At 50.5% G+C, this 22,501-nt stretch overlaps 12 protein-coding genes across 12 annotated transcripts; 4 read left to right on the top strand and 8 right to left on the bottom strand.

Annotated features, from left to right (window-relative positions):
• Positions 1 to 261: 261 nt before the first annotated feature.
• On the top strand, positions 262 to 1,973 carry PtrM4_121290 (CsdB, Selenocysteine lyase; the record flags this gene model as incomplete). Its single annotated transcript, XM_001935394.2, has 4 exons — positions 262 to 400; positions 483 to 619; positions 714 to 1,168; positions 1,232 to 1,973. The coding sequence occupies 4 exons, from the start codon at positions 262 to 264 to the stop codon at positions 1,971 to 1,973; spliced, it is 1,473 nt and encodes a 490-aa protein (XP_001935429.1).
• Positions 1,974 to 2,288: 315 nt separating this feature from the next.
• PtrM4_121280 (Protamine-P2 multi-domain protein) lies at positions 2,289 to 2,730 on the bottom strand (the record flags this gene model as incomplete). Its single annotated transcript, XM_066108460.1, has 3 exons — positions 2,289 to 2,345; positions 2,430 to 2,522; positions 2,581 to 2,730. 3 exons carry the CDS (start codon positions 2,728 to 2,730, stop codon positions 2,289 to 2,291), a joined length of 300 nt encoding a protein of 99 aa, XP_065961645.1.
• Positions 2,731 to 3,810: 1,080 nt separating this feature from the next.
• Positions 3,811 to 4,881, bottom strand: PtrM4_121270 (uncharacterized protein; the record flags this gene model as incomplete). The annotated part of the gene is made up of 2 exons (XM_001935392.1): positions 3,811 to 4,189; positions 4,241 to 4,881. 2 exons carry the CDS (start codon positions 4,879 to 4,881, stop codon positions 3,811 to 3,813), a joined length of 1,020 nt encoding a protein of 339 aa, XP_001935427.1.
• A 1,955-nt stretch (positions 4,882 to 6,836) lies between these two features.
• On the top strand, positions 6,837 to 8,810 carry PtrM4_121260 (SPS1, Serine-threonine protein kinase; the record flags this gene model as incomplete). The annotated part of the gene is made up of 1 exon (XM_001935391.1): positions 6,837 to 8,810. The coding sequence occupies one exon, from the start codon at positions 6,837 to 6,839 to the stop codon at positions 8,808 to 8,810; it is 1,974 nt and encodes a 657-aa protein (XP_001935426.1).
• Positions 8,811 to 9,984: 1,174 nt separating this feature from the next.
• PtrM4_121250 (uncharacterized protein) lies at positions 9,985 to 10,791 on the bottom strand (the record flags this gene model as incomplete). The annotated part of the gene is made up of 1 exon (XM_001935390.2): positions 9,985 to 10,791. One exon carries the CDS (start codon positions 10,789 to 10,791, stop codon positions 9,985 to 9,987), a length of 807 nt encoding a protein of 268 aa, XP_001935425.2.
• A 256-nt stretch (positions 10,792 to 11,047) lies between these two features.
• Positions 11,048 to 11,353, bottom strand: PtrM4_121240 (uncharacterized protein; the record flags this gene model as incomplete). Its single annotated transcript, XM_066108459.1, has 1 exon — positions 11,048 to 11,353. One exon carries the CDS (start codon positions 11,351 to 11,353, stop codon positions 11,048 to 11,050), a length of 306 nt encoding a protein of 101 aa, XP_065961644.1.
• Positions 11,354 to 12,893: 1,540 nt separating this feature from the next.
• On the bottom strand, positions 12,894 to 13,273 carry PtrM4_121230 (uncharacterized protein; the record flags this gene model as incomplete). The annotated part of the gene is made up of 3 exons (XM_066108458.1): positions 12,894 to 12,983; positions 13,043 to 13,144; positions 13,208 to 13,273. The coding sequence occupies 3 exons, from the start codon at positions 13,271 to 13,273 to the stop codon at positions 12,894 to 12,896; spliced, it is 258 nt and encodes an 85-aa protein (XP_065961643.1).
• Positions 13,274 to 14,433: 1,160 nt separating this feature from the next.
• On the bottom strand, positions 14,434 to 15,768 carry PtrM4_121220 (mitochondrial 54S ribosomal protein mL44; the record flags this gene model as incomplete). Its single annotated transcript, XM_001935389.1, has 1 exon — positions 14,434 to 15,768. One exon carries the CDS (start codon positions 15,766 to 15,768, stop codon positions 14,434 to 14,436), a length of 1,335 nt encoding a protein of 444 aa, XP_001935424.1.
• A 120-nt stretch (positions 15,769 to 15,888) lies between these two features.
• Positions 15,889 to 16,274, top strand: PtrM4_121210 (uncharacterized protein; the record flags this gene model as incomplete). The annotated part of the gene is made up of 3 exons (XM_001935388.2): positions 15,889 to 15,911; positions 15,962 to 16,144; positions 16,202 to 16,274. The coding sequence occupies 3 exons, from the start codon at positions 15,889 to 15,891 to the stop codon at positions 16,272 to 16,274; spliced, it is 279 nt and encodes a 92-aa protein (XP_001935423.1).
• Positions 16,275 to 16,308: 34 nt separating this feature from the next.
• Positions 16,309 to 17,501, bottom strand: PtrM4_121200 (RbsK, Sugar kinase, ribokinase family; the record flags this gene model as incomplete). Its single annotated transcript, XM_001935387.2, has 3 exons — positions 16,309 to 17,054; positions 17,115 to 17,375; positions 17,432 to 17,501. 3 exons carry the CDS (start codon positions 17,499 to 17,501, stop codon positions 16,309 to 16,311), a joined length of 1,077 nt encoding a protein of 358 aa, XP_001935422.1.
• Positions 17,502 to 17,963: 462 nt separating this feature from the next.
• Positions 17,964 to 19,680, top strand: PtrM4_121190 (adenylyl cyclase-associated protein; the record flags this gene model as incomplete). Its single annotated transcript, XM_066108457.1, has 4 exons — positions 17,964 to 18,622; positions 18,668 to 18,870; positions 18,922 to 19,190; positions 19,249 to 19,680. The coding sequence occupies 4 exons, from the start codon at positions 17,964 to 17,966 to the stop codon at positions 19,678 to 19,680; spliced, it is 1,563 nt and encodes a 520-aa protein (XP_065961642.1).
• A 1,480-nt stretch (positions 19,681 to 21,160) lies between these two features.
• PtrM4_121180 (DUF3328 domain containing protein) lies at positions 21,161 to 21,989 on the bottom strand (the record flags this gene model as incomplete). The annotated part of the gene is made up of 2 exons (XM_001935385.1): positions 21,161 to 21,699; positions 21,755 to 21,989. The coding sequence occupies 2 exons, from the start codon at positions 21,987 to 21,989 to the stop codon at positions 21,161 to 21,163; spliced, it is 774 nt and encodes a 257-aa protein (XP_001935420.1).
• Between the last annotated feature and the right edge of the window lie 512 nt (positions 21,990 to 22,501).

Here is a 22,501-nt window from a genome sequence, read left to right as displayed (position 1 = left end):
AAGGGTATTTAGCTTCAGCTTGCCCCACAAAACTATTCCTATCTCAACCCACTTCCCCACCTTCTCCGATTGGACCACATGTAATGCCGACGCCTCCACGCCCTACCAGCCAAATGTGTAGCTGTTTACCGAAAACATCTTGCGAACATGGCACTGAGTCACTGATGCTTTGAGTCACGAATTTGTATTGTTGTGTATAAATGGTGGAAGCCGCAACCATCATTCAATGTTTCGTATAGCCTCGTTTTCAATTCCACAATCATGACGTCAGATTTGAAAGGTACTACTTCTGACGCGAGTGCGGTGGTGCAGGCTACGACAAAGGATGGTGTCAAGTTTGGGAAGGAGTTGAGAGATAAGGAGTTCTTGTTTGGCAAGGGACATTTGAATTTGAACCATGGTATGTATGACTCCTACGACAATACCTACGCCCTTGCTTTCATCCGATATCGTCTCCATGTACAGACGTTGATAGCAGAAAGGCTCATTTGGAACCTATCCTCGTGTCATCCGTGATACCATGCGCGCATTCCAGGACGAATGCGAAGCACAACCCGATACCTTCATCATCTACAAGTACTCAGGTTATCTTGATGAAGCTCGAGAGGCGATAGCAAAGGTGCGTATTTACATTCTCCTATGAGTCTCGCTACTCCATACTAAACCCCATGTCATATTCACGTACTGCAAAAACATCACTAACAATATGACAGCTTCTCAAAACACCTGCTTCAACCATTGTATTCGTCCCCAACGCTACCACGGGTATAAATACCGTACTCCGTAACCTCACTTTCGTCCCTGGAGACCACATTCTCACTTTTACCACCATCTATGGTGCCTGTGGTAAGACGGTCTCGTATGTTACTGAAAAGTCTCCCGCGGAGAGCGTGTGCATCGAGTACACGTACCCCGTGGAAGATGACTGGTTAGTCGAAGAGTTTGAGAGAAAGGTGAAGGAGGTGGAGAGCAAGGGCGGACGAGTCAAAATCGCGGTCTTTGATACCGTGGTTAGTATGCCCGGCGTGAGGGTACCGTTTGAACGCTTGACGCAGAAGTGTAAGGAGCTGGGGGTCATGAGTTGCATTGATGGGGCGCATGGTGTTGGCCATGTTGAGATTGATCTCGGGTCTTTGGATCCAGATTTCTTCGTTAGTAACTGTCACAAGTACGACGCCTTACATCTCTGCTCATCATAGCCACTCCCGAGGAGGTGCTGACCTGAATCTAGGTGGCTATATGTTCCGCGTGGCTGTGCGGTTTTCCATGTCGCTCATCGGAACCAACATCTCATCCGCAGCACTCTGCCCACATCATGGGGGTTTACCCCCGCAAGCTCAACATTCGAATCGCCATTCCCACCGAAGATTTCGTCGTCGCAGGCCCAAGCCCAGCCAGGTGTCGAGGATAACGCCTCCGAACAATCCGCAGTCACCATGCCAACCGCTTTCAGCGTGGAAAAAACGCCTTTCATTGCCAACTTCGAATTCGTGGGTACGATTGACAACAGCCCCTACCTATGCGTCCCTGCAGCATTGAAATGGCGCGAGTCCCTCGGCGGCGAAAAGGCAATCATGTCATACTGCCATGATGTCGCTCGCAAAGCGGGAAAACACGTCGCTCAAGTTCTCGGTACAGAGGTTTTAGAAAACAGTACTGGCACCCTGGGCCAATGCTGCATGTCCAACGTCCGGCTTCCCATCTCCATCTCGCGTGTTCACGACGTCGCAGCGCAGAGCGGTATCAACAAGGATGATGCTGGCATCTTGGTGCGCGACTGGATGAAGAAGCTCAGCAGCGACGAATATGGTACATTTATCATGATTCAATGGTATGGAGGCAAGTGGTGGACCAGACTAAGCGCGCAAGCGTATCTCGAGATGAAGGACTTTGAGTGGGCAGCTACAACACTCAAGGACATGTGTGCTAGGGTTGACAAGGGCGAGTGGGCAACTGTAAAAGGCAAATTGTAGTCAACTACAAAAAGACCGAATTCTACTGTGGAGTCCATTGTCTCACTAAACCAGATCCCATGACCTATGTATGCAAGTAAATGCAAATCGGTATATCAAATTGAAGAAGAAAAGACCCCGGTCATCGAAATGATAAATGCCTTAGGACCGACCGAGGACTAGTCTGCCTCAGGACAAGATATCAAATACCGCAGTTCCAATTTCCACATCATCATACGACCGGTCGCCCACGTCATCTTGCCTTTTGACACAAATACCTCAACCCGTTGTCCCGAACGGTGAAATATCCTGCAAAAGGTTGGAAAGTGAAGCTGACTAGATGTAGCGGGACTTCTCAGGACACATGTCGAAGGCTCCACCACAGCCCCTGCACTATACAGTCAAACCGTTAGCTTGAACTCGTCATCATGAAATAAATTCGCGGGCCACGGGACAAGAAATGGGTTGATAACGTACCTCACGCGGGTCGGCGCCGTCATACCGGTTCATATGGCAGACGTGCTCGGCGCAGGTCTGGTTACAGCCTTCTTCGCCATCTGTATGGCCGTTCTGAGGGGAGGATCGTTAGTATAGGTTCTTCTGGAGTTGACTAAATGGGGTTCCCTACTCGCTGGCAGAACTTGTACTGCTCGAAGCAGGCGTCACAGTTTGCGTCACGGACTACGATGGAGAAGGCGGTGTTGAGGGGTTTGACGACGGCGGCTGCAAGGGCGGTGGTGGCGAGCGTAAGGATGAATGTAAGGGTGAGGAATTTCATGGTTGATGATGAGGTAGGGTGTTGTTGTTGTTGTTTTTGTGGTCAACAAGGTAGGTGAACGAGTGTTGGTTATCGAAATTGGAGACCGCTGCGCAAGAGAAGGAGTCGCTGGATATTCTACTTGCTGTAGTAATAGCGGTGATGGAAGTGTATGGGCGTAGGGCGCGGACGTGTTGTTGGCGCAGTGAAGGCGGACTCGTGATCGGCTAGTGTTTGCGAGCAATCAAACTGCAAACTGGACCCTGAGTAATTCAGCGAATCTCGAGGCTATGTCGTCACAGTAAAAATTGCCACGTACCCGTGAAAGCGACGAGCTCAAAATGAAAATGAGTGCATCGCAAACGTTGCCGGTATTAGTTATTAGTGCGGGTGCTGGAACAGACTGCAGAGTACAAAGCATAGCCGCCTGGGCATTCGTCTACAGATCTTGGTCGGGCTCATATAAAAGGACAAATATATAGAGCCAACGACCTCACCTTTCCAAAGCGCGGCTATGAAGGCATCGTCGTTGACTTGCGCCATCTAAAGCCAATCATCTCTTCGGACTTGATAGGACCTCCTAGGTTCGGCAGCCGCTTGTTATGGGAAGCGTTGCAAGCAGCGACCTAGATATGGCTGGCGCGGATCAGAAGCCAGTCCTGCTGATTGAAACGGGAGCGCGTGCGTACTGTGTACCACGCAACTAGCGGCGGCTGCGACGTGATATGGGTTGCAAGCTCAGAAAAGATCAGAAAAAAAGCGCTCAAGCACAACGAAAAACGTGACGAGAAAGGAACAAAAAAAGATTTGACAAATACTGATTGTTTCCATTGTTTTGCTAACTTATACTGTTTTATCTCCTACTGCGCAATCCGAGACACACAGGTGCACTCCATCGCCGGGATGTTTAGATTTTGAGGAAGATGATGATATGGTGGGTGGAGCAAACCCCATAGCCGACCAGAATTATGTACAGGATGTAAAAGGGAAGGGGTATCGGAGCGAACGTAATCTTCATGGTAATCTAACCCTGAGATACTACTACCTCGTGTAAAAAGGAAGAGAAAACGGCAAACGACAAAACGACTCTCGAAGCTGATATTAGATGGTGCGAACACCGCGCGCTGACTCTGCTCTTACACGTCTCCTATACTGGTCACGGTATTGAATGCGACCAAATGTTCCGAAACCAACGGCCGTGATGAAGAAAAAGGCCCATGTGGAGGTGACGACAAGACCGATTGGGAAGAAGGCCAATGAGGTTCCGGGGACGACAAAGGGGTCGGTGGAGGCCACAGCGGCGGATGCGGATGCTGCAGCTTCAGGGTCTGCGTTAGTGGGGGCAGTGCCTGCCCTGGAGAAGATACCGTTGACGAAAGATGCCTCCTGGGAAGATAGGGTGGTTTCAACGTCTTGGCCAGTAACCGGGTTCTTTGCGGCGAGGTCGATTTGCGGGATAAGAAGGGGCTTGAGAGACTCTCTGAGGCAATGTTAGCGGCTGAGTTACATGACTAGGAGTAGGTCGACTTACTGGGTCATGGCTGAACCCATCAGGTTGTCGTTGATCCTTCCAACATACATGAGGACCTTGAGTTCCTGCATGCCATTGATGTTCTGCCTCTTCACAGTCTTCTCGACTAGCTGACCATCCACGATTGGCGCGCTAAGATCACGCTTGGTGACGTTTCCCTGCATGTTTTGTACAGTTGCACCGAGATAGGATAGTGTCATGCTGACGTCGGCGGCGGTGACACCAAGCCAAGGGTTGATGGGAGCTGATACGTTGTACATTCGAAGCTCTGCCTGGAAGACACCAGTCTTGCTGTCCAAGAACGGCAGGTTGTAGCACACGGCAATGCCACTTGGGTTGGACGCTTGGCCATTGAGGTTGGCCAGTGTCGCCATACACGCTGCCTTGGTCTGCTCTTCCCACTTGACCAAGTTGGCAGCTGAGGCGTCGCCCGTGGCGGGTGTCAGTGATGCCAGAGGCGCTGTGTCGGCCGAGTTTGCGTTTTGTCGTTGGGTGAGTGTTGCCATCATCTCGGCGTCGCGACGAAGTATCGACTCTACATCTTGGGCTGGCTGAAGACGGGCGTTGAGCTCCGGGCCCTTGAAAGCTGCTGCGTGTCCAGCCGCGAGCAGGGTGCCTACTAGGGCACTCTTGAAAAGCATTGTCGAGGTTGTATTAGTAACCCGAAGTATTAAAGTCGGTAGTGAGAAGGTAGTAGGAGCCGGGCTGCCCAGCAGCGTACTAAGGTAGTGAGTGGCGTTGAAGAAAAGAACGACGGTAACGGGTACAAAAGTCAATCACTACTGAACGGAAACCGACAGAGGCAGTATCATTAGCAGCGCAAATTAGATTAGATTATAGAAATGGGAGATGCCAGCATGAAGAAACGCGGTCAATGGAGCGCGTCGGCGGGTCGATCGGACCAAGTGGGCTTACAAAATGGCGTGTCCTGGGTGGTCCATAAGACTCACAAAGCAGCACCAAGCCTGGCCGGAAGCTCCATAACAGAGTATGAGACGCACGCTGCTTGAGGCTGTGACAGGTGGCACAACAATGTGCTATGCGTTCATGCTCCAGGGGCCATGGATTAGCTCAAATTAGTACATTGGAGCCGCAATGGGCAGAGGCCAACCGAACCTCGACGTGGAGATCGAACCGTTCGGGAGTGGAGACGCACAGGGCATGAAGATGCCGGGCCCCTTGAGACAATTGGTGTTGAGGTCTGGTGTCGAGTGACGATGCTAAAACTAGGGGCGCTTCAGATGTACGCTAACGCGTCACGTGATATGGCATGGCGGGCCAATGGGCACCTCCTGCCGCTTTTCCCGGCACAACTTCAGCCTCTCCGACGCCACTCTCACCTCGTAGTCGTGACTGTAGTTTCACGCTTGGCTGCTGCTTCTCGTGAACAAGCAATTTTGACACACAACTGCCCGCTGTCATTTGAGCTTACCAAGCATTTCAATGCCGGAATACGCCCTAACGCTCAGGTTATTGCTAGCACCAGCGCTCGTTGAGTAAGATGATGCCGAGCATCGTGAGATTTTGACGCTTGTGCTAGTTCCCGTCATTTGGTCGAGTCTTCTGGTATGCATGGTCACGTGGCTCTATGCACATGATCACGTGTACACGTATCTTGTGCACCTGAACAACCTGCACATATTACATACGGTGACGGCATCTCTGACAAGCCACAAATAGACCCTCTCTCCAGCCGCCCTTGTTGTCGACGCACGTCACTCCCGGCGCCACATGGAGATGGATTATTCCCTGCGCCCGGCAGCCGCCCAGAAGATACGGTGAGCGCGTGACACGAAACCTTGGGCTCATCCGAATCCGAATCTCCCGAAAGCGCTCCCGACCTGAGCGATACTTACCGTAGGTATTCATCTTGGGTATTCATGTCGCTGCATAGTCTCCACATGTTCAAACTGACGCCTTGCGCGTTTCCCACGACGTTGTTTGGTGGCGCTGATTTCCCGACGCGATGAAATCTTCCCCACTTTGGCAGCTTTTTTCAAGCTTCAGCGCAACACTGCGAGTACCAAGTGACCTTCCTTACAGTGCCTACTGGCTCCGGGACCGATCGCGCGCACAATGCCAGTTTACCAGATGATCTGGCACCATACGGGAAGGTATGGCTGCGAACATATGCATATGATACGCCTTTGATCCAGAAGGCGACTCTGAGGTGGCCACGTTCGCCTGCATACAACTAAACCACATGGGTGTGCTCGTGCCCAGCGCATTCGCCCAACACGTACACCCACTGTGGAATGCCATATACTATCGCCCTCCACTAATGTGTTGCAAAATGCGGACAAGTAATTGCCAGCACATCAACAGCCTCTAGACTGTGCTGAGAGCAGCTTTATTTTGGCCAGTCACGGGTGTAGACGCGGTCGAGCCCGACAGCTCCCTGGACCCAACTCTTCTTCTATCTAGCTCTCTCGTTCCTCACTCTCTTTAGCTGACACTCCTTGTTTGCTTTTGTCCTTGTCACGGGCTTGCGCCAGCCCATAACCTCAGTTCTGCAATCACTTGTCCTTTGCCATCTCCAGTGCCCACGTTGGTCACGTGCTGTCTATCCGACTTGAATTCTCGTACCCCCGCCGCAATGCAACACGCTTCAAACTCACCATGGCGAACAACTGCTCTCGAGCACCCCAAACCGCAATTTAGTCTGCAACATACCATTTCCATGGTCAACCTCCAGGCCGACCAGTCATGGAATTATAAGAACCGCGGGCCGCCATCTCCAACAGCCTCGTCGGCTTCGTCTTGCACTAGTCGAAGCGCGACTCCGACGACTACGAACAACAACCCGTGGTCAAATGTCATGGCTAGCCCAAGCTCTACGTATTCCAGCAAGTCAATAGACTCGTCGTCACCAGATGGCAGCCCAAATCATACCCCGCAGTACACGAGTCGGTCAACGACGCCTATTGCTCCCCAGCCAATAAGGGTAATCAATCCGGTAGCAGGATTTGCGCCCTTGTCTCCACCCCCATCGACTTCCGGTGAGTCGTTTAGGAATGGTGATTATCCGGGCTCGCCCATGAACCCGTACCGACAGCCAGCTCCTCCTCTCGTGCCTTTGGTGAACGGCTTCATCAACACATCCATCTTGTCTTCCCAAGGACAGTCTCTTTCTGGGTGGTTATACGAGCATGTTCGAAAGCAAGGTTGGGATGCTGGACTGGTCAAGAAGATATGGCAGTGGACTCTGTCGAATCCCAGGCTTGCCATTCTCTTATATGTATGCGACGATGTTGCTTCGTGGCGACAGGCATCCTTTTTCGATCTTCGTGACGAGAGCCTGCCATTCCCAGAGGATCGTCTACAGGGCATCGTGGGAAATGCACGAAAGATTGTAGAGGAGCAGTGGCGCGCTACCTCCAAGGAACTCCCGTTGAACGGAGCCCATGTCGAATACACCGCACGTGAGACAGTCCCACTAGTGCATCAAGGTCTGATCCGATCATCTCGCAACTCTGAAAAGAGCGTTGATCGAGTTCGGATGCAAGGTAGCAGCGATGACCGTGTCTTGGTGCGAAAGCGATTCGTCATCGCTCGCCAGACGCAGAAAGCTGCATTGCTGGACCAGGTGAACAAGTTCAAGCAGTACGATCACAAGAATATTGCCAAGCTGCTCTGTTCATATTCACAACCCAGCCACGTAGGTATCGTGACAGAAAAGGCACAATACACCCTAGACGAGTTCCTAGCTCTTCCCGGCAGCGATTCAAACCGATCCAAGATGCTGGTCGACTGGATGCACGACCTCTCTTCTGCACTTGAGTATCTTCATTCGCAGTCCATCTGCCACCGCAGCATCCGGCCGCGCAAGATTCTGATAGACGGTGCCCGCATCTTTCTAGCACCATTCGATATCGGGCAAAACATCGATACATTCAGCCCCATAACGGCAAACTCGCAGCATATGGATCAGTTGCACGCATACTTCCAGGATCAATCTTACGTATACGCTGCGCCCGAGACCATTGTATCACGGGGCAAGCGCATGGCCGACGTATTCTCCCTTGGCTGCGTATTCCTCTCCATGATGACAGTAGCCCAGGGGCAATCCCTCTCCGTATTCGCGCAATACAGATCCGCGAATACAGATGATGCATCCTACCACCAGCACCTCGACCGTGTCGCCAGTTGGCGCAACAGACTGCACGCAGCCACAACATCGCATCTACGCAACGGGCTCATCGGGTCTGGCCGCAAACTGCGCCAACTCAAGGCCGAAGCCGAATGGCTCACACTCATCGAGAAGATGTTGCTGCCCCGTCCCAAAGAACGCATTAAGATGACGTCCGTGCTCAACAGCTTGAACAGCGGTCGTGCAACTGGCGGCCGGCGACGCAGCCTTGACTCCGGGGGCTACAGCGGTCAGGCCGCTGCCTCGCTAGGCATTAACAATAACGGCAGCAGCAACGGCAACAATAACACGGCAACGCTAGTCGATATCTCAGAGCACCCTGCGCCCCCACCGACGCAAGCAAGGAAGCCCGAGCTCAGCGTCTTCGACGGCTACTTCCAGACGCAAACGCGGCGTTTGGAACCTGCTGGGGGGTGGTAGACAGTAAAAAGACAATGACTAACCAGGATACCACCTCCCCTTTCACTCCGTTTTTCTCCGAAGCCGTCCGTGTGGCTTCTGGAACACTCACGGACAAATACCCTTACTCGGGCATTAGATTCAACGCGGAACATGTATGCGCGCCGGAATTTGTCGGGCGTGAAAACGTCAGACATGAAAGTGGAGTTTCCTTCCCTTCTTTGCCCTGCCAAGGTGACACTTGACGAAACGGCGTTTGGCGTCGACACGACACAATACGATAACTCGACACGCGCAAGACGAGGGGTCACGTTTTGTAGGAGGAGGGCGGTAGGCGGGCCCGTATTTCTTGGCAAGGCGGGTAGGCGGGTGGTCCTGAAACGCGCTTGTTCCCGAAGTGCGGTCGTGTATGTGGTTTTGTGAAACTTGGAGAAACTGGAAACCTGTTCGGTGGGGCCACGCCACATGGGGACACGACACAGTTGAACAGGAATACGATGGAACTATTTTGCCTCTTTTCAAATCTTGCGGGTTTAGATGGCGGATGCGGGTTTTTTCTTCCCTCCCTTCTTTCTTGCCTTGGCTCGGCCTTGAATTTTAAGCGTTTTCTTCACATTCTTCTTCTACTTACTGACCAACCCGTCTTTTAACATAGTTCTCTTTTTGCTTCTTCTTCTTCTTCTTTCTGGGTTGGACCTTTGATACCCCTTCTTGCGTTCAGCGCCCCCCGTTGATTTTATGCTTTTATGAGAGGACTGCGATGCCAGCGCATCGGATAGGATGAGATGAAGTGTATGCATTAGACATGATTGCGGCATGACATAAGAGAAGGAGCTTCATAGTTGCTTTGGGATAACAGTAGTGAATGATATTTATTATGAACACTTCACATGTTGTTGTGTATGTGCAAGTGTGTAGTAGTGCGTGTGTTGGGTTTAATATGATGACGGCGACTATGCAGGAGTGTGTAATGTTCACAAGCGTACATGATGAGGGTTTTCTGGCGGTGACCTCGTCCAAGCCATTATATTGCATAGATCTCCCTGGCAATATCACGTATTGTATGTAGAGGCAAAAAGCATAAGCTCCTTTCCGTCAATCCGTATCTCGACTACACAGGATGGTGGTGCTATCCTGACTTTCACGTCCTGCCCTGCGGCCTTTTCAAACGTCAATATCGTTTCTATTTCGCTAGTTATTCTCCATCTGATTCCTCCGAACTCGACCAATCTTCCTGTCCCGACGAGGACAAGGGAGATTGTGGTGGCTCGGGTGACTCATCGTCTTCATCGTCTTCATCGTCTTCATCGTCGTCTTCATCATCGTCGTCGTCTTCGTCATCATCGTCGTCATCCGTATCGACGTCAGTGAGCTGTTTGTAATCGTATTCTTCCATTTCCTCGAGATACATCTGCCGCTCTTCCGTCTTGGTAATCTCGCCAGCATCGCGCATTTCCCGCAACCTGGCCAATATCTTCTTCCTCTCTTTTTCTCTGGCGAGTCTGGCTGCCTCGTCTTTAGCCCTTTCTTCTTGTTTCTTTTTTTCTGCGGCCACAAGTGCCGCTTTTCGTTCTTTTTCTTCTTCCTCTTCCATAGCCTTTCTCTCTGCCCTCCACTCCTTCGCCTCCTCCTGACTGCGAAATTCAGTCATCTCTATGCCGGACCATATTACCGGTACCCCGCATTCGTTTCTAAAATCATCTTTAGAGCCCATGAGGAGTTCCATGCGCATGAATCCATCGCCTGTGAACCACATCTTCAACCTCCTGGACCTGCCTGTCGTTTTGACAATGATGGGGTCGAGTGATGCGTACTCGGGCCAGGTAAATTTCTTCAGGGATCCCCTCAGTTCCGCCCCACCACAATCTATATCGATGTCGCCAAAGCTAGGCTGCATGTCGCGCATTTTATAGAGAGGATTATCAGCGGTCCGACAACTCGGGTCGTAGAAATTCATCTTGTGAGCTGGGTCTGTGGGTTCGTCCCATTCTGCAAAGTCCATGTTATCGATCTTGGGCAAGAAGTACTTTGTGTAGGCCTGACTGGAATGTAATCTCCAGTAACCTTAATAAGATAAAGGGCCTAAGTAAGGGCTTTGGATAGGTACTTTCTTGCCTTGTTCAAGCTTCTCTTTGAGTGAGGTAAATGCTGCGGTTACCTGTTCCTCGCGCTTCATCTCTTCTTGTATGTACCACAGGTTATGTTCTCGCGTCCAGCCTTCTGGGTCGCCTTTCTCTACCAAACATGGCCAATGCACTTTAAGCCGACGTCGAAGCTTCTCGCGGGGCATAGTAACAACGAGTTTTTTTTACTTCCGCCATCTCCGCTTCTACGCCGTTTGGAATGGGGTTTGGCGGGGGATCAGCAGCCTCAATTACCATCTTTCTCATCTGAGAGGCGAGGTCCTTTGAAGGTGCATTGGGATTATTTGCGCTAGGTTTTGAAGTCGAAGATGACGATGAATTGGCGTTTTGGGAACCCGACTCTGGTTTTTTCTCGCCGTTATTCGACGCGTTGTCGGCAGGCCCGTGGCTCGCAGCCTTGGCCTTCCTCTTACGTCGCATTGTTGCAAAGGGTGGATTTTTGACTTTTGATAGAAGCAGGAATAGAGATGTTTTGCCAAACAAGGCGGTGTAATGTGGTCTCGAAGGAGCTCGTTTTCTTGTGGGGTCGGGCATATCTAAGTAACTACCCTAAGCTAAAAGTGGCTTAGGTTATTCAAAAGAGAGGCGGCTATTCCTTCCTGTGTACTAAAGTGCGGAAATACACCGATTTGCAGATTAAAAATGAATTTCAAGGACGTTGGTGCTTTAAACTGCTCAAATATGGATAGGTCTCCAGCATGCTACATCACAAATACTGCGGAGAAATTATCAAATCAACATACAGTAACACGTTTACATACGACATACACGAGGCCTAAGTAGTATGCTTCGTTTTTTCTACAAAACAACGTCAATCATCCATCTGTTGTGAGTCTTAGCAATTCAATATATCCACCATGCTAACCTATATGCCTGTACTCTCAAGTCTAGTGCAGTAAAACCACAGTCCGCAACAATCAATTAAGTGGGTCCTAGAAGGTTCAGATTGGATTGATTGATTACCGCTTTAAGCCTAGTAGTTACCTATAGGAGTTTAAGCCCTACCTAGATAGGTAAGTGGGTCTAGGAGAGTGACCGGATTGAATTGATTGTTGCGGAGTCTAAGTAAAACGCATTGCACTTCACATATAGTAGAACAGAGCAATAGCTCACATTAAGAGTTTGCGATAATTTATGCACAGTTTTTTTTAAATATGCTACATGTTTGTGAACTTTTGGTGTTTGTAATGTTAGATAATCATGTATATATATATGTCGGGACATGCGCGTGCAGCCAGCCCGGCGAGTTTTTCCGGGCCGGAAGCTTGGACCACTAGTTAGACCAAGCTTCCCGCTTAGCTCGCAACCGTACATATGGAGATCTCTCCATCCAGCTCTTGCTCACTACTAATCAAATACTATACACTTTGTTCGTTGCAACGACTGCTAGTATTCGACACCTTTGCCGTGTCAACAATATAGTCTAGCCGTGTTGTAGTTGTAGCTATGCATGGGCAAAGGAATAGATATAGGAGGGGAGGATATGTAAACACGACAGTAGTAAAGTTTAAGGCATAGATAGTGTAGGTATGTATGATTAAGATTAAGATTATAGTTTTCTCTTCTAAATCTCGCTAAGCCTAAGAGTCGGACTGGCCATTCTCTTCCGTGCGTGATTAATTGAATAGCGAAGGGGGCGGGGATCACAGTCCGCAACAATCAATTAAGTGGGTCCTAGAAGGTTCAGATTGGATTGATTGATTACCGCTTTAAGCCTAGTAGTTACCTATAGGAGTTTAAGCCCTACCTAGATAGGTAAGTGGGTCTAGGAGAGTGACCGGATTGAATTGATTGTTGCGGAGTCTAGCGGGGATGGCGAATGCGATTCTTCGGTTCCAGGCTTGTAGCCAGAAAGACTCTCCTTGAATATCTTTGAACTGTCAGGGTAGTCGTCTTTGTCGTCTTTGTCAAAAGTATCCAGCTCCCTTGTGGCTCCGACTGCACGTCTAATCTTTTTCCCTTATTTGTTGCAGTATGCTCCCTCTTCTACAGCGTTGGAGTCCCAGCTGAATGAACATCGATGCCCTAACTTTTTGCAGCCGCCATCGGTCTGCAGGTTCAAATCAGGTTAGACTTTTCGTAATAAATGATAGGGTTAGGGTAATGTACAAAGAAGCATTCTTTGCAATCGTCTGTAAAGACATATTTTCCATTGACTTTTGTCATTTTGCAGCAGTTTCCATATCCGTAGGGGCCACCGGGTTTGCATGTCTAGAAAAGTAGCGAAGTGATCAGTGATGGAAGTCTAGGGAAAAGCAGAAAGGTAATGCTTACGTTAAAACCAGCGAAGGCGCCTAAACTTAAACTAAGCAATATCGTGACCGTTCGTAGATTAACCATTGCGTTGTTTTTAAAGTGGAAGGTAAAAGATAGTCCGACTTTGACGATGTAGGTGCCGTTGGGCGATGTTGAAAGTGTGATGTAATCTGTGACTAGAGAGTAGAGTTGGTGTGTGGGTTTTGATAGCGGGAAACGGGAATTATAGACCATCTCCTTACTTAATCTTAGACTATTACCCCGCTCATAGAGAAAGGGGCTCTTGGCTGGCGTTCTGTAGTGCTTACTTTCTAACGATTGTCCGCCTGCAAGCGATCCAAATCCTCAAATCTGACAACACCGAGCACAGATTCCGAGGCTGACACGATACTCAATAGGGCCTTCATTGGAGTACCTGGCAACTGCCGAGAGCGTCGGGCACATTCTGTCGATCAGTACACCGCATAATCTTATAAGATTGCGCTGACACAATACTCAACAGGCCCTTCTTTGCAGCAGTTGATGACGGCTGAGGGTGCCGGCCAGATCCCATTAATCCATACACCGTATATGAGCTCTCACATCACAAAACCCGGGCAAGGGGTTGATGGGGCAATCGTTGCCTCGATCCTTTCTTCTTCTGAGTTCCAGAATGGGTCCTCCGGCCTCTCTGCCCTGTGGCTCAAGATCCACGGTACCGAAGATGAAATGTTTCGTTGAAGGTCTGGGTCTCTTGAACGCATCTCCGGTAGGCGAGTCACTCGTGTAGATGGAAACTGGAGTAGTAAACAAAAGCTTAGCAAAGACATTCACTCAGGAGGCCCAGGAAAATGCTCAAAGTGGACAAAGCACCACACAACAAAACGGCGCGACTAATTCCCTCGTATCCTTTGCGCTAGTTCGCATTGTGAAGAAAAAATCAGAACAGTCTTGACATGTGTTGTGATTGATGCAAAGTTTGTTTGAAAATATTCTACACGTTTGCGGATCATCGTTGGTATCCTCATGATGTCACATATGATACATGGGCGCTGCTGTCCATGCTGCTGGGTGCGCCGGCTTTTTGCAGCTCCCCCTTTACATGGCATACCGCAAGCGGTGCGGTTCTGTCATCTTCCTGAGAGTTGTCATCAACTCCCCTATCGCATGCTCCGCTAGCCTGAAAATGTGTACAAACAGAGAAGTATGGTATCAACATGTGACCAAGGTAGTCTCTCTGAAAAGTGGAGTGGTCGGCTTGTGGATTATACAATGACCTCACCACAATCGACGTAGTTGGGCCGCCAGTTGCTCGTGTCTACTTCACCCTCGGTACTGCTAGGTACTGTGACTTGGACTGGCTTGTATAGATACCAGGCCTTCAGTGCTGCTGCCGACGCTCTTATCCTCGCTTCATTTAGTGAGCTGCCTGATGCCTCGCCGAGTTTGTCCCTCCCACTGTATACGCCAACGACGAAAACAGGATGTCTGCTCAGACGACCGGTTTCTGATATTAAGCGGGCCACGGGTGGCTCGAAGCCTTCTCGTCTGCATAGCCATGATAGATCGCGTGTCGGTGTGCGGAAGTCGAAAATTGTGCTGATGTCGAGGTGTCGGCTAAGGAAGTGGTCGCGGAAGAAGCGCTTAACAAGAGGTGAACCAAGGTGTACGTGGAGAGCGCCGATGAGGGCACGCACAAAAGACTGTGCTGCTTCCTCAACGGGTACTGGTGTCTTTTCCAGTGCGTGTGGACTCGGCCCTGCATTGTTGGAGCCAAATGCGTCCGACTTTAAGATTTTATGGGTTGTGGTAACATTCCATTTCCATGGTACCTGCCGTCTTAGGGCTTCTGGTAGCTCCTCACCCGCCCCTATCCTCTTGAATTGTAAGAGTCCTGGGTCCACTTCACCACCTGGTTCCGCCGCCGCCTCAATACCCCACTCCCGAGCAACTGTGGCTAACGCTTTGGGGCCAATGTATGCTTCCACAGCAGCGAAGACAACTTCCATTGGTAGTCGTGGGTAGGTGCAGATCAGCCACTCAGAAGTGTAGTAGCCCAGCAATTGGCGTCCGAGTATGGATAGCGAAGCATTGTTGAAGGCGGGATTTGCGTCTGCGGAAGGATGTACAAGGGTTCGTGCGAGAACTTGGAGGGGAAATCGTTCTGGTAGCGATAACCGGCTCCGGAGAGCGTGGAGTTTTATCGAGCGCTCGGCAGCACTAGGGTGTGGTGATGGGAGGCTCTCGAGTGGGCGTGGGTGAGAAGTCCTTGATTCCTCTATTGGTGATGCACCGACATTTGCGGCAGCCTCGAGTTTCAATTCCCCCTCGTCTGGTATGGCTACTGTGCTCTGAAAGCGTGCGTTTATCCGGTGGCTATGTGGTATAATGTCTCTCCGTAATTTCTTCGCCGCGGCATATGGGCACGAGGGCCGATGTGGAAGAGGCGGGGCCAGCAATTGCGAGGCGCATCTTGAAAGGGGGATCCGCTTCATGAAGGCCACAGTACAGGACAAGATAGCAGAAAAATAAAGGAAGGCGGAGGCGGCAGCAGCAGCAGCAATTGGCCCGGAGTGTGTTCTCAGTGTTCGTCGAGCCATGATGGCGACAGAATTTCCGCCAAGCTCGGGTGCCCGTGCGCACCTCGCTGTGCGACAGCGACGACCTCACCAAAGCTCCATACGCGCTCAACCCCACGAATCCGCACAAGCACAAACACAATGGGCGGAGGACCAAAGATCCCGTATGTACGACTTTCCAATCCTATGGAACCGACCAATTGACAGTCGCCAGATACCCCAAGCACGTCTGGTCACCATCTGGTGGTTGGTATGCTCAGCCGAACAACTGGAAAGCCAACACGGCCGTCGTAGGCCTCACCATGGCCAGTATTGCCGGCATGGCTTTTATGCTGAGCGCAAACCGCGAATACCGCGACAAGATGCCCGAACGCCACCGTTTCTTCCCCAGCCGATAGTACGACGCGCACCCCTCCATTCCATGTCTCAGGCCAGGAAGCTAACCATGGCGCAGCTGGACCAAGCAGATCAAAGAACACGAGAGGAAACAGAATCAGAGTGTGATAGAGAAGGTGTTGGACAACTAGATATCCGGCGTTGGGCGGGGAGCAGTAACGGTGGCTATGGCTGTATATAACTAGCCAGCCGCTGCTTGAAATCAGAAAGCCTATTTTCGACACTCACACCGTTCCACGTTTCCCCCTTCTCAGAGTGAGAGAGAACAGGCATGCCGACTTGTTCAATGGCAAAGCTCGCCGAGATTGAGCCCCAGATGGCGGCTTCCTCCAGATTGTCCGACACTTCCGAACCACATCTTAGCAGACCAACCGCCAGTCCACCCAAGAAGCCGTTACCTCCGCCTGTAGGATCAATCACCTTTCCCGCTGATTGATGGTAGGCAGGTAGCCACTTGCGTAGCCCTTTGCGTGTTACTAAGCAGCCATCTTTCCCGCATCGCACGACAACCCCTCCATCGCTATTGGGACCAATGCCACTCTCCAGCCACTGATCACATAGCTCCTCAACTGCGCGGAAGTCGACTTGATGCTCCCCATCGGTTTTCTTACCGAAGAAGCCACCCAGCTCACTGTTGTTGGGGCTCACCACGTCAACGTACTTTAGTGCCTTTAAGCAATTCTCAGACTCGTCGGCCGTGCACAGATCAGGTACTGGTTCCCATATGAATACCGGACGTTGGAATTCAGCCCTCTCGCCATCACTCTGCTTGCGTAATGCGGTGATGTTTTCAACCAGATCAATGCAGCGCAGGGGCGAACATATCAGATGGAATGACTTGGACCATAACAGGGGTGTGTCAACGAGCGATTCATGATTCAAACGCAGCTTTGGCGTCAAGTATCGAAAAGCTTGGGCAGGTCAGCACCATGTCCAATGTTCAATGTTCCGCACGTGACGTGGGGGTGTACCTCTATGTTCCTTCTCGCCATAACCATTCCAGCCCCGCGTTGTCAGCCGATCAGGCGTTTCGCGTATCAGCACACCCGTGTCCCACTGTGCAATAAACTCGCGCAGTTCAGGCGGGAAATCCGAGCCGCAATCAACAATCCAGCCTACACTCTTTGACTGAGGTGGTGGAGAGAAAATGCGTGCGCCGAGTGCGGAGTAAGCGCCAGCTCCGCCAACAATGTCCTTGACTGGGGGCTTTGGTGGGGGAAACTCGATTTCATCTTGAGGAATTTCAGTCGCCTACTAATAAATATTACACGATGGAATGACCAAGTACCAATTATGAACATGCCCAAGGTGCAAAAGTCTATCTGACCATTTCCAGTCTTGCCATTGTCGGAGGCCATGCTGGATGCTGTGATGCGTGAAGTGACGCGCTTCCAAGGTTTCGGCCTAGGTAAGCTAATGCCTAATGGCCCGGTCTTGGCTGCAGACAGCTAGCGCAACGTGGGCTGCCGTAGCCCATGCGCCTCGGACTGTCGACGCTTTGAACTACTCTCCCACATCTACTCCTTACCTATAGTATTCCTATATTCGCCAGCGTGGACACATCTAGAGGCGCTTTTGTGTTCAAATAAATCACCTTTCCTTCAACGACCTAAACCATTCTCAAGATTGCAGCACGTCGCAGCTGCCCCTGCCCGACCCCAAGCATAAAGTGATCTGTCTGGACCTACGCACCTTCCCTACAAACACTGCGACGTGCCTTCCCCGCATGGCGAACAACATGAATAATCTAACTACCCTCATCAAGCGGTGAGTTTCTTTCCAGACAACTCTCCTACAACACCCTATGAGCACTCCCAACCATGGCCCGCGAGCCCGGAAAAGCCCACATTCGACATGGGCAGATTCGCGTCACAGGAAACAATGTACTGACGTCGTTCGTACGTAGGCTTGAAGCTGCTACATCGCGCCTCGAAGACATCGCCAGCACCGTCCTCCCGAACAGCGGAGTTGACAGCCTCAATGGAGCCTCCACAGATGCCACACCAGGTGTGACGGCAGGAATTGCCAGTGTCGGTGCACCAAAAGTCGTTGCAGAGAGCGTCCCGCCAGCAATTGAGGCCTTTGACGAGCTGGTCAACTCAGAACTAAAGGACTGGTTGGAGTTGAGCGGCAAGTTGGGAAGCGTCATCGAGGGCCAGTCCAAGGCAGTTGAAGGGGCATTCGCCGCCCAGCGCCAATTCCTCTTCATTGCCAACAAGGCCAAGAAACCCGATGACCGTACCCTTATGGAACTTCTCAAGGATCTTCAGGCGAGCATGGAGAAGACAGACGAGTTCCGACAGAGCAACCGAGACGCGGCGCTCAAAGATTCCCTTTCCATGGTCGCGGATGGTGTTGGGTCGCTTGGATGGGTCGCAATTGGCCAAGGTGGAGGCATGAAGCCCCATGAGCACATCAATGAGCTGGTTGGTGGGGCTCAGATGTACGGCAACAAGGTGCTTAAGGAGTACCGCGACAAGTACGGCAATTGATTACTCCTACAATACCATGCTAACATGCACAGGCCGGAGGGCGAAGCCCACGTCAAATGGGTCCAGGCGTACTACAAGCTCTTCAAAGCTCTCTCCGAATACGCCAAGAAGCACCACGCTACTGGCGTTGCCTGGAACAGCAACGGCATCGATGCCAAAGAAGCCGCAAAAGGTCTTTCGGCCACTTCTAGCATGCCTCCAGCTCCTCCCGCAGGGGGTATCCCACCGCCGCCCGGTCCTCCCCCACCACCAGGTCCTCCACCACCACCAGGCGCGGCGCCGGCAGCGAAAAAGGCCACACCCGACATGAACGCCGTCTTTGGTGATCTCAACAAGGGATCAGACGTTACCAAGGGATTGAAGAAGGTCGACCCAAGCCAAATGACACACAAGAACCCGTCGCTGCGAGCGACTGCACCTGTACCCACACGCAGTGATAGCACCGGCAGTTTGGGCAGGAGTAAGAGCCCTGCGCCGCCAAAGGCGAAGAAGCCTGAAAGCATGCGGACCAAGAAGCCCCCCAAGAAGGAACTGGACGGAAATAAGTGGATAATAGTAAGCATTCCACTGGTTAGACTCAGGAGTATTAAGGTTAAATACTAACGTTTAACAGGACAACTTCGACTCTCCAGGCGAGATGATCGAAATTGATGCCGAAATCAACCACTCCATCCTCATCTCCCGCTGCAAGAACACGACCATCCGCATCAACGGCAAGGCGAACGCGCTCTCGCTCGATAACAGCTCCCGCACATCCCTCATCATTGATTCGCTAGTCAGCTCCGTGGACGTGATCAAGTGCCCCAACTTTGCCCTCCAGGTCCTCGGCACCCTACCCACCATCCTGTTAGATCAAGTCGACGGCGCCACTGTATACCTGTCCAAGGACTCATTAGCCACCGAAGTCTTCACAAGCAAATGCAGCAGCATCAACATCAACCTTCCCACCGAAGACGACTACACAGAAAATCCGCTGCCAGAACAGCTCAGGAGCTACATCAAAGACGGCAAGTTGGTCAGTGAGATTGTAGAACACGCTGGTTGAGTAATGCGTGTGCGTTTTACTCGTTCTCGTCTCTCGCAATAAAAGCTTTGTTGGATAAACGCGGTGTGTGGCATTGGGTTGGAGTCTGGATACCCTTTTGTGCCCCTCCCACCCCTCTGTTCCGGAACCGAGGTTGAATACATGCGAAGGAAGTGTTGATGTGGAATGGATGATGATGGTGGATGACTTGTCTTGTCTATAGCTTTGTGTCTATCTGGTAATGATAGCGTTTTGTTATAGACTTATTTTTTTCTTCATACATCTATTCCTTCCGTTTGCATTACCGTGTGGAGTACAAGTAAATTCTTCATGGGTGCATTACAAAATGAGAAAAGCCAGTACTAAAATCGCATTACATATCCTAGTACAGATTCAGCGTACGCTCTCTGTTTGTTTTGCTTTCGCACATATCCCAGCTCCGTTCGTTTTGTTGTCCGTTGCTTTTACATATGTTTGCAGGGTGATGGGATGTGATAAGATGTGATTATCAGTGCTGAAACTCCTACTCTTCATGCATTTGGTTCTTCGGCGCTGTGGATATCCGTGCGATGACAACGACATGATCCGATAACTGTAACGGTAAGTGTTTATGTAGACTGTGTATACATTGGGTATGGGATCATAACAATGGAAGAACGGAAGTGGAAACTTTTTGCAGGTAACTCTCATGTTTTGTTATTTGGATGGGGTGAATGTGTCGGACCGAGTAGTGTAGGTGTTTGTGAGTTTACTGTTTGTTCTATTATGTTTTGGAGAGGAGAATGTCATTGTATTTTACAGTTTAATTGTCCTATAGGAGATCAGGGATATTGGCATTCAAGACCGTTAAGAAAGCATTGTGAATTATTTCCAATAGGTATATGGATTCATGGCCTGTAGCTAAATTTTTGCGAATAAGTTTCAGTTGTCATGGAGATTATATCCCACCCACACACCAAACGTTCCTAAGAAAATCGAACTAAATCGTTTGTTTTGTTTCTATCCGTCGCGCGTTGTTGTTGTTTGCCCGGGACTAATTCCTTCTTGCGACGTTCTATGATGAGCGCAGGGTTGGCTTGTTTGTTTGTTTATTTGTTTTGACAGTTTTTACTTGTTTGAAGGACAGGAGGGTATTTAATTTATTATTGTTATGGGGAGGGATGGAGGATGGAACATGTGACGTTTGATTGTGATTTGTGATTTTGAGACAAAAGTTGTGGGATGTTGGCCGGTGGGTTAAACGGTGTATGTACATCTTCGTGTCATAACCCAGCACAGCTACAATATCGTACAGTAAAAAAGGCGCACAGACAGATTCAAAAGTGTAGCAATATCAATATGTCCATTTCTGGTATTCATCTCGTGGCTCTCACACAGTCAAATCAAGACTGTTGCAGATCAAGCGAAACCCACTATATACACAAACATCATATCCAAGTATATCTACAAACTTCTGTCACACAGGTGCAACACACGTCATTCTCATACCCAAACCCCATGCTTACACCTCAGCATAAGGCATGGCATTTGCACGTGCCCAATCTTTGATCTGATCAAAATTCCTGCACACGTGCTGCGAGTTGTACTCTGGCCAATATCCCTCCTTGCCAGGTTTAGGGTGGAAGGTGAAGACGTTGACATCGGAGAGGCACATGAGGTTCAGACGAAGAACTTCAATGCAATGATCGAGATGAGCGCGCACGCGCTCGGGCTTGTCGTTTGTGTCGCTCCATTCGAGCTTGGTATAGTGCTCGGGAAGAGTGGCCATGCGGAGCATGTTCAAGCAGTGTAGTTGGTGGAAGACCTCGAGGCCGACGCGGTAGCCTGTTTCGCCCGTCTTGGGGTCCGTGACTTGCAGGGCGTCGTCGGGCATGTTGAGCTTGGGGAAGTCCTCCTTGGATACCATTTGGTCGGGGAGGTAGGCAATGTCCATCCATGCGTCCTCGGTTTCGTTGCTGATGCCGACGTAGACGGATGATTCCAGGGGTTCGGGTAGCTCGAATGTTGTCTTTGAGTATTCGACCACGTGCATGGTGGGGGCTGGGCAATGTGTTAGTTGCTGAGATGGCTGTAGAGGTAGGTGCGTAGAACATACAGAACATGTCGAATTGATCATACAAAGCTGCCGTTGAATGGCCCGCTGTGTCCTTTTGAGACATGACAGTGCATATCAATGACAGTATGGATAGTGTGAATAGGAAAAGGTTGAACAGCGTGAGATAGATGTAACTCCGCCGTTGTTGTCTTTCCTCCTTCTGGTACTGTGTGTTGAGGAAGGCTGCATTCTCCGAGTCGGACTGGACAGAGCTGGAGTCTGTGTACTTCTCCATGATTAGGTGTTGATGCAGGCGTAATACGATGGTTTGTGTATAGATAAAGGCCTAAAGAATAAGAGCAAAATGTAATAATATTAATCGACCTGCGATGGAGAAAAAATAAGATGGTGTTGGCCAGACCTTGGAAGAAAGTTAAGAAAGATGGACTCCTGGGACTACGGGCAGAAAAAAGAAAGGAACAGTCCTCGGTTGAATGAACAAGTCAAGAAGAAAAGAAGCGCCAGCGGCATAGGACGCGGACGTCCCATACGTGTAGAGTATCGCATTTAGCTAGGTTCCCCGAAACGCGGACTTGTCAAACGACGCCGCCTCCTCGGTCAATGGAGTTCTACAGGGCTGTCTACCAGGCAGCAGTAGCCTTGCACACACCTCGTTGCGAGAATTAGGCCTCGACAAGCTTTTTTCCAAGGCGCCTGAGACGTTCAATGCGGCGTGTCTCAGGTATCCCGTTGGCTGAGCGGAGGGACGGGTTTCGTAGTGGACACTATAGCCAAGAGCGGTCGTTC

Source organism: Pyrenophora tritici-repentis, chromosome 6 (genome assembly GCF_003171515.1).
Source record: "Pyrenophora tritici-repentis strain M4 chromosome 6, whole genome shotgun sequence".
In the NCBI taxonomy this organism is placed as follows: Eukaryota; Fungi; Ascomycota; class Dothideomycetes; order Pleosporales; family Pleosporaceae; genus Pyrenophora; species Pyrenophora tritici-repentis.
Note: the sequence above shows the minus strand (reverse complement) of the source record. Positions and strands in the feature narration are given on the sequence as shown.